Source organism: Odocoileus virginianus, chromosome 18, assembly GCF_023699985.2.
Source record: "Odocoileus virginianus isolate 20LAN1187 ecotype Illinois chromosome 18, Ovbor_1.2, whole genome shotgun sequence".
Classification (NCBI taxonomy): Eukaryota; Metazoa; Chordata; class Mammalia; order Artiodactyla; family Cervidae; genus Odocoileus; species Odocoileus virginianus.
In genome coordinates, this window is record NC_069691.1 from 3,703,838 (window position 1) to 3,717,387 (window position 13,550).

The 13,550-nt window shown below is 37.0% G+C and overlaps 1 protein-coding gene across 3 annotated transcripts in view; it reads right to left on the minus strand.

Annotated features, from left to right (window-relative positions):
- UNC13B (unc-13 homolog B) overlaps window positions 1-13,550 on the minus strand; it is a 202,903-nt gene that overhangs the window by 154,645 nt on the left and 34,708 nt on the right. For all 3 annotated transcript variants that reach the window (XM_070480297.1, XM_070480296.1, XM_070480295.1), the window contains exons 2-3: window positions 8,431-8,460; window positions 5,584-5,683 (exon numbers count right to left, since the gene is read on the minus strand). In XM_070480297.1, the coding sequence (XP_070336398.1) occupies window positions 5,584-5,683; window positions 8,431-8,460 (130 nt within the window). The remainder of the gene's footprint in view (window positions 1-5,583; window positions 5,684-8,430; window positions 8,461-13,550) is intronic.

Sequence of the window (13,550 nt, forward strand, 5' to 3'; positions counted from 1 at the left end):
AGAACATTCCACACAAAAGTGGGCACAATAAAGGACAGAAGTGGTATGAACCTAACAGAAGCAGAAGATATTAGGAAGGGGGGTCAAGAATACACAGAAGAACAAAAAATACAAAATAGATCTTCATGACCCAGATAATCACGACGGTATGATCACTCACCTAGAGCCAGACATCCTGGAATGTGAAGTTAAGTGGGCCTTATGAAGCATTGCTATGAACATAGTGGATGTGATGGAATTCCAGTTGAGCTATTTCAAATACTGAAAGATGATGCTGTGAAAGTGCTGCATTCAATATGCCAGCAAATTTGGAAAACTCAGCAGTGGCCACAGGACTGGAAAAGGTCAGTTTTCATCCCAATCCCAAAGAAAGGCAATGCCAGAGAATGCTCAAACTACAGCACAATCGCAGTCATCTCACATGCTAGTAAAGTAATACTAAAAGTTCTCCAAGCCAGGCTTCAACAGTACATGAACCATGAACTTCCAGATGTTCAAGCTGGTTTTAGAAAAGGCAGAGGAACCAGAGATCAAATTGCCAACATCCACTGGATCATTGAAAAAGCTAGAGTTCCAGAAAAACATCTATTTCTGCTTTATTGACCATGCAAAAGCCTTTGAAAATGGATTACAACAAACTGTGGAAAATTCTTCAAGAGATGGGAATATCAGACCACCTGACCTGCCTCTTCAGAAATCTGTATGAAGGTCAGGAAGCAACAGTTAGAACTGGACATGGAAAAACAGACTGGTTCCAAATAGGAAAAGAAGTACATCAAGGTGGTATATTCTGCTTATTTAACTTATATGCAGAGTACATCATGAGAAATACTGGGCTGGATGAAGCACAAGCTGGAATCAAGATTGCTGGGAGAAATATCAATAACTTCAGATATGCAGATGACACCATTCTTATGGCAGAAAGAGAAGAAGAACTAAAGAGCCTCTTGATGAAAGTGAAAGAGGAAAGTGAAAAAGTTGGCTTAAAACTCAACATTCAGAAAACTAAGATCATGGCATCTGGTCCCATCACCTCATGGCAAATAGATGGGGAAACAATGGAAACAGTGACAGACTTTATTTTTTTGGGCTCCAAAATCACTGCAGATGGTGACTGCAGCCATGAAATTAAAAGACACTTACTCCTTGGTAGAAAATTTATGACCAACCTTGACAGCATATTAAAAAGCAGAGACATTACTTTGCCAAAAAAGTTCTGTCTAGTCAAAGCTATGATTTTTCCAGTATGGATGTGAAAGCTGGACTATAAAGAAAGCTGAGCACTAAAGAATTGATCCTTTTTAACTGTGATGTTGGAAAAGACTCTTGAGAGTTCCTTGGGCTGTAAGGAGATCCAACCTGTCCATCCTAAAGGAAATCAGTCCTGAATATTCATTGGAAGGACTGATGCTGAAGCTGAAACTCCAATATTTTGGCCACCTGATATGAAGAACTGACTCACTGGAAAAGACCCTAATGCTGAGAAAGATTGAAGGTGGGAAGAGAAGAGGACAACAGAGGATGAGATGGTTGGATTGCATCACCCACTCAATGGACATGAGTTTGAGTAAACTCCAGGAGTTGGTGATGGACAGGGAGGCCTGGCTTGCTTCAGTCCATGGGGTCGCAAAGAGTCGGACACGACTGAGCGACTAAACTGAACTGAACTGAACTGACAGGAAACTTTGAGGAAAAGGCAAGGCTTCTTCACCAGATATATGAACGGGAGTCAAAAAAAAGTAAAAGGGCCCTTGAGAACATCTAATCTTGATGAGAACATGGGGTGACGCAAGTGAGGGAGGCTAGAGCATGGTAGTTCACACCACCAGTCCCTGCAGGACCCAGCAGTCATTATCAGTTAAAGCAGGCACTGCTGCTTGTAAATGAAATGATCACAGGATAATAATAAACACAATGATTTTCCTATAATAACAACTAGGAAAAAATATTTGAAAAGAAACTAGAAAGAGCCAGACGACAACTAAGCAGAAGCAAGCGTCATATATGGAAGAATATCAGTTAGGAAGGGCTATCTCAAAAATAATTACGGACTTAAGATGAAACAAGAAAATCCCTATGCTAACGCTAAAAAACATTCTCTAGAAAGCTCCTGTGGAAGCACAAATTTATTTGCAGGGAAATGCAAGAAAGATGAGAAAAGGCCAATTCCAGCAGGAAAAACACAATGGAATTCTTAGAAAAACAACAGCTATTCATCCCATGAAGTTTTGAGTCTATGCTTGAAAGAGAGCTTGGCTACCCCGTTGTACTATTAAGATATTCTTAGATTCACTAGTTTGGGATGTGGCATTATAGCTGTAAAATTCATATCAAGCATGTTGAAGACAAGTAAAGCAGAGAAAATGTGCCCTTTTATGTAAATACAACAGAATAGAAAAGAACTGAGTTCAGTTTTTTCATTTAATCTAAGTTCCCTGAGCATATACAATACATACGGCTTGGTACTTTGGGAAAGACACAGAATACAGGACCCAGTTCCTCTCTTGAGAAACTTCCAAGCTATCTGGAGAGCTGTTCAAAACCAAAAAGTAGGTGACTATACCCAGTTACTATGTTACAGTAGTCACCATGGGGAAAGGTAGCTTTTGCACACCATTTCATCCAGCCTAATTAACTGATTAGCCTTGGAAAATAAATGTAACAATCCCAAATCTTTTGAATTAGAAAAGAAAAATTACTTAGGGATATATATAATATCCTCAAAGAAAGTCCTAAGTAGCATCTCAAGTGTATGAAAAGTTGGTGTCAGTCGCTCAGTTGTGTCTGACTTTTTGTGACCCCCTGGACTGTAGCCCACCAGGCTCCTTTGTCCATGGGATTTCCCAGGCAAGAATACTGGAGTGGTTAGCCATTCCCTTTTCCAGGGGATCTTCCTGATCCAGGGATGGAACCCGGGTCTCCCGTATTGCAGGCAGATTCTTTACCATCTGAGCTACCAGGGAAGCCCCATCTCAAGCCAACAGCTAAAAAAAAAAAATAGCCAGAGGTCTTTACAGCTTGACTTGGAGCAGATAAAAAAGAAAATCTATTCTTCAAGGAACTCTAGGGAATAAGGCCCAAACAATGAAGATATCTTCTATAAGAAGCCTCTTATTTACATCTGCTCAGACGGCTCAACTAAGAGAAGTCTGAGAGCTCTGTTTTGCCTCATCCCCAATGCTCTGGGGAAGCTTCTTTTCTCTATAGTATTCAATTGACAGTGTATGTACATACAAGTATACAAGATCCTGGGCTAGGCATATTCACAACAAGTGAAGATGCCCTCCTTGCCCTTAAGGAATGAAGAGTCTATTCCTGGAAATAAGATAAATACTAAAGATAAATGAGAAACACCAAAATGAACATTAGATACTATCACATAATATATCAGGGAGAAAAAAAGAAAAGGAGAAAGGGAGACACGTGAGCAGCAATGGCGTTGCCAGTGACAGAAGAGCAGGATAGGAGGAGTAAGGAATAGGAGCAGAAAGGTGGGTAATGCAGCTAGTAAAACCCACGTAAAGGAGAGGGGAGAAAATCCATACAGGATCTCAAGGTGGGAGACAGGAGAAAAAGTCACACGTATCACCGTAGGGCTGAAAGAGGAAGTGCTATGGGAAATTGGAAAATAAACAATAATAATCCTACTATGCTGATCAGAGACTGTAGACGATTGCTATGTTTCACATGCTGGGAACAGTTAATAACTTTAGTGATTACAACAGCCACAGGGAAGTCAAAAGAAAGGATTGCTACGTTTATATACCATAGCCAGAACTGTGGCATGGCAAACAAGGAAGAGACTTGAAAAAACTGTTTACAGCTGACTTTGCATGAGTGAAGAAAGAAACACATGATCTCACTCTTGATGTCAATACAACAGAGAGGGAATAAATGAGGTTTATAATCTTGAGAAAGAGGTAACCAGTGAGAAATCTGACACCACTAGCTCTCCTGGAAGCCCCAGGTCTTCAGCTTCCAGGACACCACTATCTCATTTCTCCATCCTCTTCTCTGTTCACTCCTTCTTAGCCACCTTTGTCCCCTCTTTAAAGACTGGTGCTCTCCGGGCCCCACCCCAGGCCCTTTTCTCACCCTACACATTCTCCCTAAGCTTTCTCATCTACGCCCATGGCTTCAACTGACCACAATATTTCTCCAGCCTAGGCTTCCTCCACGAGTACCAGGTTCAAGTTTCTATCTTTTGTAATGTTCTTCCTACCTGCCCTGTAAGAACTTCAAATATAAGCTTGTTCATAACTGATACAGTATCTCCTGTCCTATTGAGTAGCAGGCCACTTACCATATACATCCAAGACAAGCCTTGGTTCTACCTCCTTAATATCTTCCATCTATCCTTCTGTTACTGTCTTAGCCCAAACCCTCATCATCTTAACCTTTAAGTATTATAATAAACTTTCCTAAGTGGTACTATAAGAACAACATATTAAAAGCCTAGAGGATTGGGATATTCCCCCATAAAGAGAGTCATCCTATGTCTCAGATGCACTATAAAACTCACAATTTCACTTCAATCATAAATTTCACAGAAATTTTAATATATTTTCTTTTTGACCCACTTGTGCCCACCTTCCTCCAAGAGAAGTATAACCTTGTGAGAGAGTAGACCTTTACAGATAAGGAGACTGACACTCGGAGAAGCTAAGTGATTGGCTCAGTCTTTCAGAAATGATAGCCTATGTTTTACTTTCCTTTCCTAGATCAGGAAAAACATTGCTTAAATTTAAGAGGAAAAAAGGAAATAGAAAGTTTTTAAAGTCACAATCATAATATACTAAATTCTGTGTCATATGCAAGCAATTCAACTAACATTTACTCATTTTTATTATTAATTAGGTGAAGATAGAATATTTTACTCATAAAACAAAAAGAATTAAAAGCACATGTCCTTATCTTCAAAAGCAGGTGACTTAAGGGGAGAGGCTCAAGAGGGAGGAGATATATGTGTAATTATGGCTGATTTGTGTTCTTGTACAGCCAGAAACCAACAAAACATTGTAAAGTAACTGTCCTCCAATTAAAAAATAAATTTTAAAAAAAATTTAAAAAATAAAGACAGCAGTTTGAATAGAGCATTTTAAAAAAGCAGGTGACTTAGAAACACAAACACAATCCTCACACTCATAACCACATTCCTTCAAGGGGCCTTCTGAGAATTGAAGAAACATTAAGTTAGGTTTAATATCATACTAAGTAAGTTATACTATAGCTAATTCTGACTAGTAGGTAAATCTGACTAGGTATATTTTCACCCACATAAACAGAGTTTACTTGAATTCATAACTCATCTCTGAAAATATATTATAAATGTGGGAGAGAACAAAACTGCAGATCACCTTACTGTAGTAGGTGTGTGTACCTACTACACACCTCACTTGTTCCTCTCTTTCGTTTTCAAAAAGAAAACTTAACATGCTATTAAAATGTGTTTTTGAATATTTAATATGTTTTATACATCTTATATATACACAAAATTTTTAGCCTCTACTTGTTTAATCCAATGTGATTACCTTGGAAATATTATCAAATTTTGTAGGCATGCTGCTACTGCAAAGTACTTACAACATAAAATCTTGTTCCCAGGAAGGTTGATCACCACGAACTGCTACAGTTGTACTCTTCACATTTTGCACTTTCAGGGTCACATATGTGTTAAATTTGTCTTTGAAAAAATGCAAAACAAAGATATAATACTTAGTGCTCAGATGGTTATCCAATCTCACAAAGTCCTTGGAATTAAGTAATGTCCAAATTATAGTATTACATGTAAGGAAAAACTGAAATTATATATTCTACAATATAGTATCATTTTAAACATAGAGGTACAAAAAAATTATAAAACACATACTATTCTCAAAACCATAAGCTATAATAGTGTTTTTCAAATTTAAGGACTCTACTCTATCCTTTACCAACAGACACACATGCACACACATATAAACAAAAACAAAAGCTTTATGAAATGCAAGATGTGATAACCTTGGTATTTTCTATTTTAATCTAATTAAAATATGAATCATAACCACCTAAGTTGACTTTATAGCCCACTGGCAGTTTGAAAAAATAATAATCTAATTGATCTTACAGAGAAGATGTTATGCAAATTAATATATAAAGAAGTAAGTACCACAAGATAAAGTGCTAAAAGAAGGCAGAAGAGGAAACAGTTACCTCCAGTTGTTTACAGTGACAAACACGGAGGAAAAACCGTCATAAAGGAAATGGATTTCAAGCTCGATCTATTCACCTTGGCCTAGAGTACAACTTACATAAAAAGAAATATTATCACAGATTCGAGAAAATGAAATTCTCTAACCTTAAAGTATACATTGAGTACCAAACAAAGGTAGGTGGCCTGGATCTCAAAACTCAGAAATCTGACCTGACTTAACACAGCACATTTTGTCACTTCCTTTGTATCAGCCATGATTAGAGACACTGAACTGAGAGTTCACTTTTCTGTGTAAGAAGTTAATCATAACTTTATAAAATGAAAAAAAAAAAGACTATCATTTTTGATTCATCAAATTGTCAAAGATCACTTAAAACAACTACCAATGTTATAGGTGTAAGAAAAGGGACACTGTAATGTACTTCTATTAGAAGGTAAATCCTTCTCTTAAGCATCATAAAAAACAACCGAGTTTTATACCTGTAACTACAGTTATATCAAAGATATATGAGGATACAAGCCCATCCACGTGAGGGAATTCTCATCCATATTTGGCAGCAGCAATGCAGTATACCAGTGAGCTGATTTCTAGCATAGAATTTTATACTCCATCCCCCACACTCAACCAGAGCTGGCCAGACCAAAAGGAGATGCCACCCAAAAGTGGCCAGTCAATTAATGAGCTAAGCAAAAGCCGAGACCAATATGATTCCCTCACAAAAGATTTTCAATAGAGAAAATAGAGAAATAGTGACAAGTGATTGGTGCTGAAGCTCAAAGGAGAGGCACATAAATTCCACTGGAGTAGCTATTATGGGGTATATGCAAGACAGGTAAGCATAAAAAGACTGCTGGAAGAGAAAGGAGAGCAAAACAGCTTCTCAGAAAGAGAAGTCCTAACCTGCAGCCACTGGAGAGAGCAGTAGGCTCAGAAACTAGTTTAGTTCCTGTTGCATCCAGGTTTGGTTTTACAGATTTTTCTTGGGTTCCCAGTATGTTCTTTCCCCCCATAATCCACAGTACTTTCCTTCTGGCCCCGGCAGTAATCAGAGTAAGTCTTTGTAACTAACTTGATATTCAATTAAGAAAATGTGTATTAAGATAAGGAGATACCCTTTTCACCTTCACATGAGCAAAGATTAAAAAATTTCATGCTATTTAATGTTGGTAAGCATTTGGGAAAATAAACACTTATATACTTTTGGCCTGATTATAAGGCAGCAAAACCTTTCAGAGGCACAGTTTGGCAGCAGCTACTAAATTTGTTTAAAATACATACCTTTGGCTCAGCAATTCTCTACTTTTGGACTCCAGCATACAGATACATTTTCAAAAGCAGGCAATAATAAATGCATTAAGAAGAATTATGCATTGCTTATGGCAAAAAAAATGAAATGACCTGAATATTCAATCAGGGACCTAGGGTACAACAACATTCTGTATACTTTTTTTTTAAAACAGTAGGTCCTTGTTGGTTATCTGTTTTAAATATAACAGTCTGTATACAACATTTTGAAAGAAAGAACCAGATGTATGTATACACACACACACACAAGAAAAAACTTTTATGATGTGTTGTTGGAAAAAAAAGCAGGTTGCACATAGACACGTGCAGCTGATTCATTAGTGTATACATGCACATACACAGAAAAAGTCTGAAAAGGTGTATAAAAACCTCAAAACAGTTACTTGTGAGAAGTAGAACTAAGTTGGCCAATAGGTAAGGAGACTAACTTTTCACTAGATTGATACAGATTTCTTTGATGTTTTATAAAAGCACTGTTTTTTTTTCAACTTTTTGAGGTATAACTGGCAATTAAAAATTGTATATATTTAAGGTGTACAATCTGATGATTTTGTATATGTATACAAAGTGAAATAACCACCATAATCAAGAATATTCACATTCCTCACCACCTCATAATTACCATTTCCTCTGTTTGTGTGAGAGTTGAGAACATTTAAGATCCACCCTCTTAGCAATTTGAAGTATATAATATTTGTTAAACATAGACACATTATTATACATCAGATCTCCAGAAATTATTCCTTTTGCATAACTTTGCACCCCCTTGACCAACATCTTTCCATATTGACTTTTTAATGAATTTAATGAACTTAGTGAATTTAACTAATTTAACCAATGAATCAAATGACATTTACACTTTTTTGAAAGAATGTTTTTAAATCATAGCAAGTATGGGGAGAAGTACATAAGAATTAAAGTCTGGCCTTACCTGGTGAACCCTGGAATTTGGCTCTTTTAACTACAAGAGAAAAAAAGAGGACACCATGAAGAATTCTTGCAAATTTATTTATTTAACTAGCATTTCTTTAGTAAATTAGTATGTGCCAAGATTAGAGTTAGCACTGGATTTTTAAGTCTAAGTCATTAGAGAAAAAAAACTGAGACTTCTAATCAAAACTTGAATGCAGAGAGTTAGGAGGGTCCTTAAAAGCCATCCAATCTAATTTCATACTTCAAGAAAACATCTTTTTTTGTTATTTTGTTTCAAATTAGTTTATTTAGGGGTTCCATTTTCACTCCTCAATAGATTTTATGTATTTCTTATATTTCTTCAGTCATTAGTTTATCTAGTTCTAAATGGTTACTGAATGTCATCTTGATTGGCCAACTATCTTCATAACAAGATTTGTCTTTTTAGAAGTTAATAGTATTCAAGACAATATAGTATTAGGAAAAGAAGAGACAAACAAATCAATGGAACAAAAAAAAAGAAAGATAAAAAAAAAAATCAATGGAACAGAATAGAGAGCTAGAAATAGGCTTAGTAAAATGTAATCAACCAATCTTTAAACAAAGGAGCAAAGGCAGTAAAATAGAGCAATGATAGTCTTTTCAATAAATGGGGCTAGGACAAATGGATATTAACATACAAAAAATGAATCTAGACAAAGACCTTCATGAAAGTTAATTCAAAACAGATCACAGACACAAAGTAAAACATAAAACTCCTAGAAAATAACATAGGAGAAAAAAAATCTAGACAAATCTAGGGCATGTGATGGATGTTTTAGGTATAAGAGGAATAATTTATGAAAGAAATAGCCGATGAGCTGGACTTCATTAAAGTGAAAACCGCTGTGAAAGGCGGTGTCAGGAGAACGAGGAAACAAGCCACAGGCTCGCGTCCTGCAACAGACACATGTGATGAGGGCTGTTATTCACAATATACACAAACTCAAAACTAAGCAAGAAAACACACAATCTGACTTTAAAATGGGCAAAAGCCCTTAACAGACACCTCAGCAAAAAAGATACACCGATGGCAAGCGATCATATGAAAAGATGTTCAACATTGTATGTCATGAGGGAATTATAGACTGAAACAACTATGCACAAAATGGTGTTAAACAAAAAGGAAATCCTGCATTAAATGCATGAGGTGGCTATTTGTCCTCTGGGCTCCCTAGTATCAAAATACTCTCCCTCTTCTGAAGAAATCCTGAAAGAGGGGGGAAGCAGAACCTTACAACTCACTGCAAAAATCAAAGGTGGGGGGTGGGGGGGAAATAAACAAATAACAAAAATAAAAAAGTGGGGGTTGGGAAAAAAGAAGTCAAAGACAACAGATGGAGGTATAGCAATCACACGCTCCCAACCTGAATCTTGAGGGGCTGAAACTGTTCCCACTGTTTCCCCATCTATTTGCCATGAAGTGATGGAACCAGATGCCATGATCTTAGTTTTCTGAATGCTGAGCTTTAAGCCAACTATTTCACTTTCCTCTTTCACTTTCATCAAGAGGCTCTTTAGTTCTTCTTCACTTTCTGCCATAAGGGTGGTGTCATCTGCATATCTGAGGTTATTGATATTTCTCCTGGCAATCTTGATTCCAGATTGTGCTTCCTCCAGCCCATCATTTCTCATGATGTACTCTGCATATAAGTTAAATAAGCAGGGTGACAATATACAGCCCTGATGTACTCCTTTTCCTATTTGGAACCAGTCTGTTGTTCCAAATCCAGTTCTAACTGTTCATTCCTGACCTGCATACAGGTTTCTCAAGAGACAGGTCAGGTGGTCTGGTATGCCCATCTCTTTCAGAATTTTCCACAGTTTATCATCTACTAATAAAAATGCTTTTTCCTAACATTACCATTGTTGCTGTTCTCATTGAATTTGTTTTATTAATTATGTATATATATGTATATTTTTCCCCTACTTTATATCCGCAAAACACTGCTTTTACTCATTCGTCTTAAGCTTATTTTGTCTATTTAAATAGACTAACTACATGGTTTTTGCTCAACAAGTATCTCTGGAATTGAATGGAAACATTGCTAATCCAGGGTCTTCTCTAGGCCTTTGAGAGAAATCACAGTCAGAGGAAAATGTGTTTTTTTAAGTGTTTATCATTATGAATATACAGCACCTAAAACTTGAGTGTTTTCCAATATTTCAATGATATCTCTTAAAAAGCTACATTAAGCCTAGATAGCAGTGGTGCAAAAGCCACAGCTGCTAATGTCTAGGAACTGGGAGTTCTTGATTCTAGACTTGGCTTTCATACTGTTCTTTATATAGCTGCTGCTGCTAAGTTGCTTCAGTCATGTCCAACTCTTTGCGACCCCATAGATGGCAGCCCACCAGGCTCCCCCACCCCTGGGATTCTCCAGGCAAGAATACTGGAGTGGGTTGCCATTTCCTTCTCCAATGCATGAAAGTGAAAAGTGAAAGTGAAGTCGCTTAGTCGGGTCCGACTCTTAGCAACACCATGGACTGCAGCCCACCCGGCTCCTCCGTCCATGGGATTTTCCAGGCAAAAGTACTGGAGTGGGGTGCCATTGCCTTCTCCGGTTCATTATATAGACCCTGAGACAAAAAGCATAACTATCTTAGGCCTAAAGGTTTTCAGATAGAAATGAAAACTATGTTCTAGAAAATGAAGATTTTTGTGAATCTAGTTTCTGTAAAATGAGGTGAAGAGGAGATAAAAGAAATGATGTGGAAGGACATTGAGACATAAAATATTCCAATTGACATTTAAAAATTAACTATTTTCATAAATTACAATGTTCTGATGATCAAGTTACATGTACCAGATTTCGGTAAAAACAACAGCATCGAAATTCACTTTTAAAGAAACATCAAATTGTGCTTGGTGTTACTTGAAAAATAAAATCCTCAGAATTCTGGAGGCCTAGTATTACTAATTTATTCTGAATTTTTATATTAATACCTAGAGAGTAACAAAGACTGTTTCAGCTGTCACTACTTTAACCTTAGAATACTATACTAAATTTGATATCCAATTTATTTTTTTATTTGTAATAAAAATATATGGGCACACTTAAATATCAAATACTCTGTAACTATGTTATAATGTTCCTGATACTTCAGTTTGAAAAAAAAAAAAAGAGCACCTGGGGTAGGGGTTGACTTCACTGCAAACAAGTAAAGATTAGGAGCAAACAAACAAAACCAAACAAAATGAGTTCTCTGCTTTCCAGGATTCTTTAGCTGTTCTGACCAATTCTTTTCTCCAAAATGTACCCACAGTTTCAAGCAAACCAATTTTTTAAATTTACATATATAAATAAAATCAGGTGCTGAAACTGAGATGACACGAGGGTTGAAATTATCTGATGAGGATTTTAAAACAGCCATCATAAAGATGCTTCAATGAATAATTATTAACATATTTGTAATTGAACTAAATAAATGAAAAGCTGGAAACTCTTGGCAAAGAGTTTATAAAATAAAGTGACAGACTTTATATTCCTGGGCTCCAAAATCACTGCAGATAGCGACTGCAGCCATGAAATTAAAAGACGCTTGCTTCTTGGAAGAAAAGCTATGACCAACCTAGACAGCATATTAAAAAGCAGAGACATTACTTTGCCAGCAAAGGTCCATCTATTCAAAACCATGGTTTTTCTAGTAGTTATGTATGGATGTGAGAGCTGGACTATGAAAAAAGCTAAGCGCCAAAGAATTGATGCTTTTGAACTGTGGTGTTGGAGAAGACTCTTGAGAGTCCCTTGGACTGCAAGGAGATCCAACCAGTCCATCCTAAAGGAAATCAGTCCTGAACATTCATTGGAAGAACTGATGCTGAAGCTGAAACTTCAATACTTTTGCCACCTGATGTGAAGAACTGAATCATTTGAAAAGACCCTGATGCTGGGAAAGATTGAAGGTGGGAGGAGAAGGGGACGTCAGGGGATGAGATGGTTGGATGGCATCACCAACTCAATGGACATGAGTTTGAGTAAACTCCGGGAGCTGGCAATGGACAGGGAGGCCTGGTGTGCTTCAGTCCATGGGGTTGCAAAGAGTCGGACACAACTGAGTGACTGAACTGAACTTGGCAAGGAAATGAAAGCTATAAAGAAGAACCAAGTGTCAGTTTTAGAGTTAAAAACTACAGTAACCAAAATTTAAAAACTCAGTGGATGAGTTTAAAAGTAGGGACGTTAACTCCTACCCCAGGTGCTCTTTTTTTGACTGAAGTGTAGTTGATTTACAATGTTTTGTGAGTTTCTGGTGTACAGTGAAGTAATTAGGTTATATATGTATTTTCATATTCTTTTTCATGACAGGCTATTGTGTGTGTGTGTGAGCTCAGTCATGTCCAACTCTTTGAGACCCCATGGACTGCAACCTGCCAGGCTCCTCTGCCCATGGGATTTCCCAGGTAAGAATACTAGAGGGGGTTGCCATTTCCATACTGTTTCCATAGCAACTGCACCAATTTACATTGCTACCAACAGTGAAGGAAGGTTCCCTTCTCTCCACACCCTCTCCAGCATTTGTTATTTGTAGACTTTTTAATGATGGCCATTCTGACCAGTGTGAGGTGATACCTCATTGTAGTTTTAATTTGCATTTCTTTAATAATTAGTGATGTTGAGCATCTTTTCATGTGCCTATCTTCTTTGGAGAAATGTCTCTTTAGGTCTTCTGCCTGATTTAATTGTGTTGTTGTTTGATTGTTTTGGTTTTTTTTTTTTTAAACTAAGTTGTATTACCTGTTTTATATTTTGGAAATTAAGGCCTTGTTGGTCACATCATTTGAAAGTGATGTTAAAACATAACAGACTGATCAACAAACTTTTTATCTGTCTAAATATGAAGTTAATTTCAAGGTACTTTTTCAGAGTCAAAGCTGAGAGGAGCTCCAGCTACAGAACACAATCCCTCCTTATCATCTAATTCCACGCCACTAACAGCTACGAAAAGCAAAAAGTAAAATGAGCAAAAAAGAGATAATCATAATTAAACACAAGCTCTTTAAGACTCCGCCAATATGAAAACTCTAGAAGTCAGAGTTAAAGAAAAAATTCAGGGGCTTTCCCTGTGGTCCAGTGGCTAAGACTCTGTGCTCCCAAT